Here is a 15,357-nt window from a genome sequence, read left to right as displayed (position 1 = left end):
GTCTGCTAATGTACATGAATATACGAATGCGTAATCACCACACACAGAAGCCAGAAAAAATTTCACTGAAGTGTTCTATATTGCAAACGATCCCCTTTAAAACACTCTTGAGAACGACAATAAATATGGTGCTTTTGTTTAAACAAAACTACTAATGTTATAGTATTTTTTTAATCACTAAGAAAATTAATTCGGATCTAATTCATTGTATTAAGAATCGTCTCAACATTACCGCCTGTGAAATCCTATCTGATATTTTATAAAATGGCACAATCTATATTTTTATTACTGAAAATATATTTTCTTGTTGGAGAATATTTTTCAAGTTGAAATGGTGCTTTGAAGCTTTTAAAATGTGTATTACGAACACATGTTTAAAAAAGGTATGTTTTTTTTCTAAACCGGTTAGCTTAATATTGAAATGATGAAAACAAATGCTGATTTTATGCATTTAATGTTTTAATAAGCATGTCAATATTTGAAACAAATTATTAGCTGATAATATTTTTACATTAAGAAAAATATGCTCATTGGTTTTAAAAAGAAGCATAGAAATTTCGCTTTTTGCTAATAATAACATTTTAATATATTAGTTATTCGTATCAGTATTTCAATATTCATAAGTAATAATCTTATTTGGTAACAATATCCTGTAAAACATATGGTATTAACATGCGTTACAGTGTAACGATTTATGTTTTCGCAATAAAAAGGCAAAAAACACTGATTTCTTTTATTTAAACATAACTACACAATTAAAATTGTTAATTTTAATTGACAAATTACATATTTGTAATAAGTAATAGTGTTTTTAAAAAAATCAAGTGGTAGATATGTTGTAAAAGTGCTGTATGTTGAGAGTATTAGGACACGTTAAGGTGAATGGATTTTCGTGGTCATATCAAGACTATGATATTATGCAGGAAAAAAGAACGATCTGTATATACAGTAAAACACAGTTATAACGAAGTGCCAGGGACGGGCGATCTTGCTTCGTTATAAGCGTAATTCGTTATATCCGTCAAATTTACAACATGTTATATAGTCACGGGGAATGAAAATCACTTTGCTGTAAGCGTCAATTCATTATAAACGTCTTTGCTTTAACCGTGATTTACTGTAGATATAAGAATCTATTAAAAACGTGAAGTTAACATGTTTAAAATTTTCATTTATCTAAAAAATTTCAATGGCTTACTATCTTTTTTAGGAAAATCTGATAGGTACTTTATTGACTATCTGGCCTCGTGAAAAGGTTCCAACGCCAGGTGAAACTAAAGTGTAAGCTTTGTTATGATAAGGGTTTCGTACAGATTTATCTTTCCTTACATGTACTTTACTTTTATAATTTGTAACTTTCTTGTGTGAATAAATATTTACCGTTTAAATCTCTATAGTTATTTATTATCTTGATTTGCAACACAGGTCATGTTTTTGAAATTTTGTGTAATCAAAGATGTAATAGCGATACATAGGTGCATCAGTTTCAATATAAGTAATGATGATTCAATTCTGATATTACTGAAAGACTTTTTGTGATCGTGATACAAAATGTATTTGATGAGTTATATGGGTTTTTTTAAATTTAAAATAAAAAGGGATGGTCATTTCTCAAACATATAGTTTAAATTTCTTTTAAACATATTGATATTACATAGAATGTTAGAAACTAGCTCAAAATATTGACTCCTGTTAAAGATCATAAAATATTCACACCGAACAATGCATAAAGATTGTATTCGTTCTGGATGTGATTATATAATTAGTTTCAAAAACATGCATTGATATTGAAAGATAAGCTAATGAAATATATTAGTATCCTTTGTTTACGATTATTAGTCTGAATTTGATAATGAACAGATTGGTTGTAAAATTGGCTTACTTATAAAATGTAGAATGGTATTAATATGGTTAAGAAAAAATCTGAATTTAAAATGACATCTTTATAAAAATAAAAAGTAAAAATACTTAATATTAAACGATTAATTGGATGCAAAGATGAATTTTATCACGACTTATTACAGTTAGACGATTGAGATATGAGTTTTAAAATTCAACAAAAAAATATTTAGTCTAAGAAATTATCTTGACAAATAATAGAAAATCAAAAGACCAACAAAACACAAAATAAGAACATTATTTCAAGATTGGTTATCAAACCCATTTTGTGACATTACCGGTGCACAGATAACTAATAGTAATTTGAACAAATATAGGGCATTGGGTCCAAATTAGTGCTTATTTATATTTGGTATCATAATTTAACTGTGGTCCGAGACCTTAAACGTAGAAAATGTTATGACCGGAGGGTTTTCATTCGTATTTTTGTTGGAGAATGAAGATCGGCGAAACATAGTCAATACTATGGCTCCTTTTGAATATATCTATTCCTGTAAATCGCCCTTATTTACATGAGGGCGTGGTTGAAATATTTTGTCGTATTCACCTTCTGGAAGTTCTTCATAAGGGTTCTTATCATCGATTAGTTCGTCATTTCCGTGTAATTCTATTTCGTCATATACATTGGCTGACTTGTAACTATTTTGTCTCGTATGCAAACGACCATCGTTCCTATCCGTTTGTCTTAAAGCTGTGTTGTATGTTCTAAACATCAAGCAAATATATATTAGTTAATGAACCCAACTGAGAATCATATTGAGTCATTTTATGATGCTTTATCTTTCATTGCTGTTTTATTTCAATTCATACCTTCGACGTTTGTGTTTTACTACTGCTAGTACTCCGACAATAATTAACGTCAACTCCACAATGCAAAGTCCAACAACAACAAGCACTATGTAAGAAAGAAAAAAATAATGAAAATAAATATTATGCACCTGATAAACATTTTGTATATGCTTGATTAAAGCTTTTAAATGAAAATGATTTCTATTTATACATGTAAATATGAACAATATTAAAATCTATTTTAGAAATTGTGATGCATTTGCATCACAATGGCCAAAAACACATTTCCTGTATATATCACATTTTTTATTGGCGATGTTAAGAAATGTAACTTATAGTACAGAATGTGATTTTGATATTATATATTCTGTATACTTTTTTTTTTAATTGAATAAACTTTGCTGTTAAATGCAAGGCAAATATTAATCGTCTTTTACTACAAGATACTATGATAGGTAACAGTTAAGCCATCTACTGCATTTTATATGAATATGTCACTTTGTGAAAGGCTTTATTATATTATGACCATTTTAGCCCACTTTCATAGGTACCTAATATTGTATTTTCTGAGATATTTTTTGATAGGAAAAATGGCTTGTATCTCCAAAAAGGCTTTTAATGATGATTATTCTTTTTTTTTTACATACTTATATATATATATATATATATATATATATATATATATATATATATATATATATATATATATATATATGCTATCCAAATCACAAAAGTATTTGCTCAGTGTCCGGTAAAAATATAATAAAAGAAAAAAGCAACACTTACTGCAAAACATTAGCGCTTTCATTGTTGAAAAACGTCTGAAGATTTTTAACAATGAAAGCGCAGTTAGTGTTGTTTTTTTTCTTTTATTATTATTATTATTATTATATATATATATATATATATATATATATATATATATATATATATATATATATATATATATATATATATTAACTTTGTGTATTCGGAGGTGTAGTTATTAAATACTAATATTTATACAATTGTTTTTAAGACAGAACCACAAAAAAAAACTTATCGTATGCAAATTATATTATTTTGAATTAATAAAGGTTACTATTATTTATATGATATAATGGACAGTTATTTCCTTCAGATAAACAGTACTGATAAAAAAAATGAAACATTGTCAATCAAATGCAATTGGCTGGTCGGTTGGTGCGTTAAGCCTTATCTCGTCCCAATAGGCAAGTGTTGGAAGTAACGAGTAGGACTTTCGTTACCACCAATAAAAGTTTTGAGTTAAGTTGCATCATAAATACATTGACCGGTAAATATCTCGAGAAAACTTACTAAACAAGTATGGTTTTTACATTATTACATTTTCATGGATTTTTATGATTTGTATCGAATTCAGGCTATTCAACTATAATACAATCTTCATTCATTGGGAAGCATAATACAAAAATATAATTTAAAGTATTTATTCTTAGTTTTTGTATTGTAAAAGAAAGAGTATACAACACTATACCTGTTTTGTATTCCAAGAAGATATTTGATGTTGGACTGGATAAGACAGTATTTTGGCTTGGCAACGTTGTCTCTTTCATGTCTGTCGTCGTTTATGAAAATTCAAAGACATATATTGAAATGCAATAGTTTGAATAGTTCCAATATATATTTTACATGATAAATATTATCATATCTTTTATGAATTTGTAATGAATACTCATACAACGCTCTACAAGTGTGAGCACATGTTCGAATATTATCTGATAAATAGGATGACTATCAAACCACCGAATTTGTCAAGTGAAGTAGAGAGATCAATTGTTTTTCTTGGTCCCTCGATATCTGCAACCATTGTTGTTACATCTGATGCACTTTTAAGACTTCCTAATATAGGAAAACAGTAAACTTTAATCCTCCATTTACGTAAAACTTGACAATTAACAAACATAACAAAGAATTTGGAGCTCTCCATCTTGCTTATAACTTTACAAATGACATTCAAATTTTCGTTGACCATTAGAATCGCATTACTACAGCATTGTTAACAATGAAAAAAAGAAAAAAGAAAATTGCATCAAGATCATGAACATGCCCCTTTAAACGTGAAGAATTCTCATTTTACGATAAAAAAGAAAACAAACATGTAAATTATACTATACAAATATTGACTGGGGTTGAGGGCAACATTGATTATATTAGCCCCCGAGGGACGAAATATTGCCCGACGCGAAGCGGAGGGCAATATTTTCGTCCCAAGGGGGCTAATATAATCAATGTTGCCCGAAAACACAGTTAATAATTGTTTTGTTATATGAAAAACTCTACAAAAGCAAAGCAAAATAAAACAATAAATAGTTTATTCCGTACATTTTTTCAAGAGTTTGGTCACAAAAAGCAATTTGCAATTAAAACACATTTTGTATGCAAATCAATCCTTGTTATAATTGTAATTAATCGTAACACTGCAATTAGTAAAGAAGTTTTGAGGACGGGGTTTTGTATTCATAACAGGCTGCTCCAAGACATTCATCAAATATTGGTCATCGATATCGTTCAAAAAATCCAGCTGTTCGAAATTAGCGGTAGTGTTTTCCATAGCTACGGTTTTTCTGGTTACAGATAGAACTTTTGATGACACTGCAGTAGACATGTTACGCTTCTTTGATTCATTCAGACAGGATGCGTAGTGTTTGATGCTCGACTCGGATTTATGACCGGATAGTCCTATGATGTGCCGTGCTTCGTATCCACATTCATCCAGGACTGATATACAGGTCGCCCTTATACAGTGATTAGTGTACATTTTGCTGAGATTGGCCTCCTTACTGATTTTTTGCATCATGTTCCCAAGTGTGTTTTTGCCGACCGGTACGTTACAAAACCATACGCTGTCTTCCTCCTCAAAACCCTCGCGTGGTTTCTGCCAGAGCCACTTATTATCGGGGTGTAATTTGGCCAAGTATTTCTCAAAACTATTGACGGGACACCTCTCATTTCCCGGCTCTTCATACATTCTCGGCGACTTATCATCGCTGTCTGCCGTGTCCCCTCTGTGGTTTTTAGTAAGTCTCGAAATGTTTTGCTTGACAAAACGTTTACCCTGTAATGCAACATTCAAAATTGGTAGGATGCACAAATAAATATCAAAATTATGTAGCAGTATACATTAGATATCAACAAGTATATTTACCTGGGCATCAATGCAGATCTGGAAGTCGTTTTTCTCCATCTCTCGTACATTTTCACGGCCTCGGTTGCAGAAAAAAAGCAAGAGTTCGAAAAAAACTTTGTTTTGTAGAGTTGAAGGAGCGCTTGTAGACAAAACTCCAGTGGAATACATTTTTTCCCGGTCTTCCTCAGATATCACATCCTTGTGTTTTGTTTCTCCTTTTCCTTCCCGCTTAACTTTCACTAAACACGCCTTAAAAACGTCGTTCGCCGATTTAAATTCCTGATTATTTATAATATCAACACCTTTCAATTTCAGAAAATGTCTCTGCAGCCCATATCTGATTGAAATAAGGGAAGATTTCGAATATAATTCTACGTTTTTCTTCCTTAGTTCAGCGTAGAATTTCCTCAAAACTAAATTCAGTTTTTCGTTTGAATCATTTTCCAAATCTTCCACTGAAATGTTAATAGCCATGTCCTCAAAGTAGTCCCTGATGATTTTCACTGCCATAGAAATGACATTGGACGTGTTTTTGCTGTTTCTTCCCTCTAAAAGTTCCTCAATCTCAGCATCGGACGTATTTACGAATCGCGTCATTGTCTGTCCGTTGCAGGTTTGACTCAACGGCTAATCTATTATGACGTCATCTTGCTTTGGAGTCGCGTAGGTTTAATTACGTCACATCAAACGAATCTACTAATCAGAAGCGATTATTTGAAATAGAGGGAATGTTCTCTAGATATAATTCCTATCCGGTCAATATCTAAAAAATATTGACCGGTCAATATTTTTCGGACGAGCTGATATTACAATTATTGACTATTCGTCTATATAGAGTTATATAGTGAGAATATACTACTGAATATAACAATATACAAATATTGACTGGGGTTGAGGGCAACATTGATTATATTAGCCCCCAAGGGACGAAATATTGCCCGACGCGAAGCGGAGGGCAATATTTTCGTCCCAAGGGGGCTAATATAATCAATGTTGCCCGAAAACACAGTCAGTATTTGTTTTGTTATATGAAGAAACAAATCAAAATTTAAGAAAGTAATTGAAAACAGATCGCCGTAATTTTCTCAGCTCAACAAAGAATTCACGAATTCAATTTTGTGCAAAGTTCATTTTCAAAATATCCTCCGCATCAAACGGTGACTAGTGATATTCCGCCGACTGTAAGAATTAACATACAGATGTTCTACCTGATTTTCCTTCTCAGAAATTCGCAAATCCTTATATCCGTTATGATAGCAAACCGTTGCATTGCGCGTCCGTTGTTTACTTGCCTTGACTGACTCTCTATTATGACGTCACCTTGTTTTGGAGTCGCGAAAGGTTATTTACGTCATCGTTTACAAATCAACAAATCAGAGGCGATTATTTGAAACAGAGGGAATGTTCATTAGATATTATTCCTAGCCGGTCAATATCAAAAAAATATTGACCGGTCCATATTTTTCGGACGAGCTAATATCACAAATAATGACTATTCGTCTATATAGAGTTATATAGTGAGAATATTCTACTGAATATAACAAAAGGAAATATTTGCCCCCGTTTTATTTTCGCCCTTCCGAGGATTTTTGATTTTAAAGGCGTGTGAAAATTGAAATATCATTTTAAGGAAAGAAATAAAATGGTGTGATGTACATCCTTTTCAAAACTGAGAAATTCCCTACTTTTTATTTTATTTTTAGAAATGTTCAATGCAGGCGCATTTTGCTTGAAATGAAAATACTTTACACCACGAAAATTTAACAAGACAAATTTGATGGGCTTTCATTCAAGGGGTCCCTTGCTGCTGAACGAAAATTAGGGCCGGAGCTATGAACCCAAATGTTACTATACCCAGATAAGACATCAGTCAATAACAGGTTTATTCCGACCACGCTTTCAGCTAGATGGACGTAGCCTATATAGATAAAGTGTTTTGTTACCACAGCAGTGATTGAATGAACCACTTTTGTATTACTGGCCCTAAACCTGAAACACTGTGATATATTTTAAAAAATAGTACACTTTTTATATATTCAATTATATATGATTAAGCTTCTTCTATTGGTACCGTAATCAGATTTTTAAAAATCTCACTTGTGGAGGTCTTAGTTGTGAACAATATTGTAGTTGGTTTCGTCGTTGATGGTGATATTAATGATGAGCGCTTTGTCGATGTCATTTCTTTGGCGGCTGCTGTTGAGCCAAAAATCGCGTTAGTCTTTCTTTTGTTACTGATTTTAAATCAAATGAACTACTGTAAAACGAGAAAATATGGCGCACTACAAATTTTAGCGCCTTTGGCGCAACTGCCTCTGACCGCTAAAATTAATAGTGCGGCAACGATTTTCCATATGTATTAAATTTCTTCAAGTTGCAATAACGTCAGTCCATTTTGAAGGCTATATAGAAATGTTCATTTAAATATCAGATGCTGTCGGTTTTGTTTGTTTTAACAATTACACAGGTAAACGATATGGGTTATCGGGTAAGTGCCTAAACATGGATTAATTAACTCAGTTTTAATTGCTTTTTAATATTCCTCATTAGCACCTTGAAAATTGGGCTTCTCCATATGCCACTTTTATTTAGCGCCTCGAGGTGAAAATGTGATTCAGTGTGGCGATCGTTAACGCTGACAATACATGACTGATCATAATTTCTTTGATCTCTAATTAGTGGATATAAAGATAACAAGACGATACCTATTTTTTGTTTGTTTGTTTTTTAATGTAAAATTACTGTAAAAAGGAATATCTCATGGTGATCGAAACTTATGGTAAATGTAGCATTCGATTTCACTTTTAGTTTCGGGACTCTTCTAGTGTTATCCAAGTCGACACGTTAAATTCAAAGTCCGATAACTCAAATTTGTTTACCAACAAAAATTACACATCATCGCCAATAAATGAGGTTTTCATATTTATCTACTGACGATTTACACGGAAGTAAGTTTATTGTTCTCAACGACAGTTTACCGTGCATGCGAGAAAGAAATCAAAGTAGTTGTGTTCACGTGCTTGAGTGAACACAGAACTTAATTTGTTTTTAAAGAAAAGATGCATGCGCTAAAATATAATTGCGCTAATGTACTGGCACTTGCGTTAGCGCTAAAATAAACAAATTTTCTCGTTTTACACTATTTAAAAGTGGATATGCACAAAAATAAATTCACACTTAATGGACATCAGCATAAATTTCTTATTTTAAGAATATGAAATTTAAATGACATACTACTCATGTATTTGACAATAAACAATAGCTATAAAAAAGATAAAAAAACAAATCCAGATCTATCAAGAACACAACAATATTATAAATAAACATTTTCGAACTTCTTTGATTTTTGTTTACTTTTTAATAGCTTTTATCAATGCATGATATGGCAATTATAGATATTTTGCAAAATTAATTCAAGTCATCATGTGCCAATGATCCTCTCTTACCCTGACTTTAGATATATTGAAAGATAATTAATAATAATTCTTTAAAAGAATATAGTTAAGAGATCTTATAATCTTATATCGTTAACAATATACATGACACTAAATCTATTCAACTACCAAAAATTGTGCATTATCTTTATTACACTTTTACAGAACTTTTAAGTTATTGATGTTTATTGTCTTTAAATTTTTATTTATAAATTCCGGTGTCGTTTCATAAAGAACATTTTAAAATATTTCTCCAATCGGTAACAGTACATTAGAGCATTTCGAATAACCAGTAGAGACATACATTATTTGTAAAGGTCAATTTTCATCAAAAGTCAAAATAAAGCCTTAACTTGTCCACAATTTAAAACAAAACCTATTTATTGCAAACAAACTAACGTCTTTGTGTTCTTAAAACATTTCCTCCTTTATTTTTGCAATTGGATGATAACGATTATGTCAAAAAAACTGTATACCTGTGTGAGTGTCAAATGATGTTGATAACATTACAGTTGACGTTGCTGTTAATGGTACCGATATTGAGGCTTCTGACAAAATCCTTTGTGATGTTATTGCTGTTGTTGGTAAACTTTTATATGTTGTTGGTCGTATTTTTATCACTGTTTCAAATCAAAAGGTCAATGATATATTTCCAAAAAGCATTGATTATTTTAATCTCTATTTTTCATGAGGTTCATAAAAGACATGACGACAAAATCGAGAAGCTATTAAACCTGGCAAAAAATTTGATATCAATAGTGCTGCTTTAAAATTGTATGAACAAGTTGGCAGTTATTAAAAAAAACTGATCAAAAAAAATAAGATATTGTTTAATATCCATAGTTACTTCCAAGCTATTAACAGATTTTAGGGTACGTATTTCTAGTAGGATGTCATATCATTTCAAACTTATCTCTTTGATTTTGTTTGATCTTCGCACCTGAACTACTACATTTTCCCCTAAGAAATCTTATCTTTGTAATTGATTAATTGTTTTCCTACAAGTTTATGTACCAAACTGCTTTAAGGGGTATGGTCATGAGTTATTCTAAACATTGCAATTATAAAAAGTTTTGTTCTTAATAATACTTGATTAAGAACTGTCACTACCCTTTTTGACAAAGAAGTGTATCCTTTTATAAGTCAACAACAGACACTTTCCAGTTTGTTGAATACCTTAATAAGCGTTGTTAACAACACAGATTGACTTTTCAATACAAAATCAAGAGGCCATTGTTAATAACCTGTCAAAATCCTCTTGTTTAGGTGAAATGGTGATATGAGATATTTGTTCTTTGTTTCATAGAATATATATAGTTTTTTTTACCTTTCAGTTTTAATTCGAATCCTTTGGAAGTCAATTGATCATTATTTGAAACAAGTTTGATTAAAAGTCGATGTCCTTTCGTTATTCTGTTAATTTCTGATATCCCACATTGTTTAAGAACTTGGAAGTTCCCAGTGGAAGAATTGGCGTCTTCAATCTGTTTAAAAAAATTATTCTCAAATAATAGCACCGTATATTAATATTTCTTTCCCATTTCTTACAACATAATAACAAAACTGATTTTTATTAACATTGAACAATATCAAGGTTTTTTAATGGAACGCCATTGCTGCCTTATAGCATAAAACTATAGGTACATTATGTCAAATTATCATTACTTTATGTCAAAGTCCATTACGTGGTGTGAATATATCTTTACATTTGGTCAAATCGTTATTACGTGATGTCAAACGCACGTTAGGTGAAGTTAACATGTCTTTACATGATGTCAACTTTTTACGTTGTGATGTAAAATCATCCGTACGTTATGCCAACATTGTACAACCAAAGGTCAATACATCATTACATTATTTCGACACTGTATTACATAGGGCAAATGTATCCTTACATTATGTCAACATTTTATTACATGCTATCAATATATCCTTACATTATATCAACACTGCATTACGTATCGCGATTCTATCTTTTCATTATGTCAACATTTTATAACATGTTATTAATATATTTTTACATTTGATCAACACCTTAATACATGGTGTTAACACATCCTTTCATTATGTCAACACTGTATCATTTAATGTCGAAAGTACATTACTTGATACGAAAATGTCTTGACTTTTTGTCTAAACTTCATTACGTGATGTGAATAGGTCTTTACATTAGGCCAATTCTCTATTCCGTCATGTATAAGCTCCATTACTTTAAGTCGAAACATCGTTCCGGTATACAAACACGAAATCCATGGCCTTTATATATTTGTTATGTTTTAAATTCAAAATTTACAATATAACAAATACATAGAAACGATACGCCGATTTACCCAAATGGACCCAGAAAAACCCCAACAGTAGATACTAGTAAGAAGCAGTGATTTAATCATACTAGAACGAAAATATTCATAGGCCAATGTATGCTCTTCTGGAAGCTCTAAGTGACTTTGTTGCTGACAATTTAATTTCCCGAGAGTGAAGGAACATCTACGTATTTAAACATTGAATTTATAGTTTAGATAGAATAAGACTTAATTAAAATCCAAGTTTTCTCGTGCTCATCGGCCCTTGAATACTAAAAATGAAATAGATATAAAAATTTAAAATTAATCTCTTTATTGTTTTGTTTTTTTAATTTAAAATTTTATTTTTGATTTGTACTTTTTTACTTCAAGAGTATTCACATCACTGGCGTCGGAAGCAAATTGAAATTTGGGGGGAGGGGGGGGGGGGGCTAGACTAATCCTCAGTTATATAGAGGAAAAACCTAATTCCCAAAATCATGAAAATCCTAATCCGTTGGGGGGTGTGGGGGGGGGGGCTAGTATTCCTATTACTTCCAACTTCTCTTTCAAGGTAAAGGACTATATATGGTATGGGCCTAAAATTATTTTACTGTAATTCTCTGTTTTCTTTGTACAGATATATATGTGATGTTTTAACTTACTGTTCGTTTTGATTAAAGTGCCCACAATTTACAAATACGGCATTGTAAAGACAACCTTTTCCCGCCATTTTTGCATTTTAGCATAAAAAGCTTGTTTTCAAGCAGTTTTTCTTTCAGGAAACATAAAGCGCATGCTTGAACCAACAAAATATTTTAATCAGAGATGTATCTAGCCAAGTCTAATAAGTATCAAAAAAATTGTCCTGGTTCAAGCATGCGCTCTATATTTCCCGTTCGTAAAAAGATGAGAAAAATGTCAATTTTCGACTGATTTTGATTGAATTATAGAAATAGCGTCACTTCTGACGTCATATACTGCAAGTGAGTGCAAATAAATCAAACAAATATGTGAAAAATATATTTTATATAAACTCTTATAAATTATAACATAACATTTTATTGTACCCGAAACACTTTTAAAAATATTGAATTATGGGGGCCAAATTTGACTCTTATCATTATAGTTCTTTAGGAACAATTTCATTTCCGGCGAGAAAAGTGCGGGGGGGGGGGGAGGGGGGGGGGTTAACCCTCTTTGATGCTATGTGCCTAATGGTTAGGTCTAACTTTTCAAAAAAGTGTGTGGGGGGCTAAGCCTAAAATAAATCAGAAATATGTCATAATAAAACGTACACAAATAAGATTTTAGAATTTATTATAAAGAAAGGCAAACACTATTATTAGAATTGGCACTGTCTTCAGCGTTTTCCTCATAAACCTAACTTACTAATTTTTAATTAAATGAAATAATTCGACAGCATGAGTGGTTTTTTTTTGGTAAACAATTACATGTATGATCATGTTACATATATTTTCGTCGTAAGTATAGAATTGGCGTGAAAATAGACAAAAAAAGGAAATATACGCCCATTACAATCTGTTCCGTTGAATACCAATATCCACACGGGTAATGGTAGTTTGCGGAACGGAACCAGAATCTTAAAAATAAGTCAAGTACTAGTACTGCTGACATTGTAATTTTAACGATGTTATGCTTGGGAATGTGTTTCGTTTGTTTTAAAGCTCTAACTAATGTAGAATATTCATTTGCTAGCTTAAACTAGTTAGTAAGTTCTGCCGTGAAAAACTTGTAATCTGTTAATTTTAAAGTAGTATCATATATACGTATATTTTCTTTAAATAACGAATTTAAACAATAAAATTAAAGATCAATCTTACTTTGAAATGTAATGAATAAAAACAAAATTGCTCATTTTTTGGAAAAATTCTATTTTCCCATTTGATTACCCTTTCCTGGTTCCGTTCTGTTCCACAAAGTTTCAATAGCCCATGGATACATTTGGGTAAGCTTACCGTTTCTATGTATATATGAAGGCAGAGGGTATCCATGTTCGCATAACAAAATGATGTTTCAACTTAAAGTAATGGAGCGTGTACATCATGGAACAGAGAACTGGCCGACAGCGAAGACTTGTTCACATCACGTTATTCAGTTTAGACATAACGTAATAAACTTATGACATCAAGTTATAAAGTGTTGACATAATAAAACGATATAGTTACACCATGTAATAAAGTGTTGATAAAATGTAGGGATGGAATCGCAATATGTACTGCAGTGTTGATATAATGTAAGGATATATTGATAGCATAGAAATAAAATGTTGACATAATGTAAGGATACATTTGCCCCATGTAATACAGTGTCGAAATAATGTCATGATGTATTGACTTTTGGTTGTACAATGTTGGCATAACGTACGGATGATTTTACATCACAACGTAAAAAGTTGACATCATGTAAAGACATGTTAACTTCACCTAACGTGCGTTTGACATCACGTAATAACGATTTGACCAAATGTAAAGATATATTCACACCACGTAATGGACTTTGACATAAAGTAATGATAATTTGACATAATGTATCTATAGTTTTATGCTATAAGGCAGCGATGGCGTTCCATATTTTTTGGCGATACTAATATGTTGATTTACTTTCTGTTGGAATCACAAACCTGCAAATAGTCTTCACAAATACCAGGAGATTTTTGGATATCCATCTTTATCTTGATCAAAATTTCTTCTGTTGTGTATGGTGCAGTAACAAGCCACTTATATGTCGTGTCTCTAGAGTAGTTTTTATTCGGGTAGCCCGGGGACTGGATAATGACTTCTTTATATGATGGGAGATGTGTTTGATAAGCACACTCTTTCATGGATGAAATTCCTGATAATCATAGTTCTAGTTAAATCATGAAACGAGATTTTTTTTCAAATCAAAAACTATATCGTCTAAATTTCAGATTCATCTCAGACTACAAAAACTATTCAAATAAAAGTGGAATTAGGTTTTCTTTGTCGTTGCTTTAAAGGGCTACTACATATTATTACTACAATTTTGTTTATAATTTTATAAACACACATCATTGAAAAATGGATTGTATACCTATGCTGTGAATGTGACATAACTAACTGCTGCAATAAGCTTGTTCCTGCTTAAAAACGATTTTAAGAAAATGAAAATATCATATTGACTCTGAATCTCCTTAATTACAGAATTTTAAAATACCACGTTCGGCAGTAGAATTTAGTTTATGACATTAATGAAATGTTTATAAAACAACAGGTAGTTACAATAGTTAATGCAGACGATAATCAAAACAAAAATATAAAGCATCTTATTCACGAATGTTTAGAATCAGTGGCATAGTGGTGTAGCATATAATGTTTACAAAGTTTACATGAATGGGAACGAGTAAATGTCTTGTAAACTGTCGATATATAGTTAAAGATCAAATACAAATAAAAACTTGAGGATTTTAAATCATTTAACAAAAGAAAAATCAATTACTTTTCGGACAGATACTGTGATTCGATCAACGTGTTGAGCCATTTCTATACACGTGTCAACGTGGTAATTATGATTACCTTTATAGCATAGATACAATTGGCTTGTTTTCTTTTTTCCTTTTTTGCAAAATACTCGAGCACATGAAACATACATGGTACATGTAGATAAACAACAGATAGTACTCTTTTCAGATTAAATTATTTTTATAAACTATCCTTAAACGCATTACGCCACAATAAAAAGGTAGATCACTGTTCTGATTTTGTATAGGCTTAATGAAAGAAGTAAAGGAAACGTATTTACCTTGTAAAATTACTTCAAATCC

General features: G+C 31.2%; 2 protein-coding genes across 2 annotated transcripts; both read right to left on the bottom strand.

The window, feature by feature from the left end:
- Window positions 1-2,384: 2,384 nt before the first annotated feature.
- LOC128163747 (uncharacterized) lies at window positions 2,385-9,777 on the bottom strand. The gene is made up of 5 exons (XM_052827399.1): window positions 9,747-9,777; window positions 7,934-8,032; window positions 4,184-4,264; window positions 2,710-2,794; window positions 2,385-2,604 (listed from the first exon to the last, which is right to left on the bottom strand). Exons 1-5 carry the CDS (start codon window positions 9,775-9,777, stop codon window positions 2,385-2,387), a joined length of 516 nt encoding a protein of 171 aa, XP_052683359.1.
- LOC128163746 (uncharacterized) lies at window positions 5,001-7,313 on the bottom strand. The gene is made up of 2 exons (XM_052827398.1): window positions 5,855-7,313; window positions 5,001-5,764 (listed from the first exon to the last, which is right to left on the bottom strand). The coding sequence occupies exons 1-2, from the start codon at window positions 6,431-6,433 to the stop codon at window positions 5,093-5,095; spliced, it is 1,251 nt and encodes a 416-aa protein (XP_052683358.1). The 5' UTR covers window positions 6,434-7,313; the 3' UTR covers window positions 5,001-5,092.
- Window positions 9,778-15,357: the final 5,580 nt, after the last annotated feature.

This window comes from Crassostrea angulata, chromosome 9 (assembly GCF_025612915.1).
Source record: "Crassostrea angulata isolate pt1a10 chromosome 9, ASM2561291v2, whole genome shotgun sequence".
NCBI classification, from domain to species: domain Eukaryota; kingdom Metazoa; phylum Mollusca; class Bivalvia; order Ostreida; family Ostreidae; genus Magallana; species Magallana angulata.
The sequence above is the reverse complement of the archived record's forward strand: the minus strand, read 5'-3'. Positions and strand labels throughout refer to the sequence as shown.

Coding starts and splice junctions, on each gene's coding strand:
- LOC128163746 (XM_052827398.1), bottom strand. CDS start 6,433: ATGACGCGATTCGTAAATACGTCCGATGCTGAGATTGAGGAACTTTTA. Junction 5,765..5,854: donor AGATCTGCATTGATGCCCAG/GTAAATATACTT, acceptor GTTGCATTACAG/GGTAAACGTTTTGTCAAGCA.
- LOC128163747 (XM_052827399.1), bottom strand. CDS start 9,777: ATGTTATCAACATCATTTGACACTCACACAG. Junction 8,033..9,746: donor ATCATTTGACACTCACACAG/GTATACAGTTTT, acceptor TTGGCTCAACAG/CAGCCGCCAAAGAAATGACA. Junction 4,265..7,933: donor CACAACTAAGACCTCCACAA/GTGAGATTTTTA, acceptor AAACGACGACAG/ACATGAAAGAGACAACGTTG.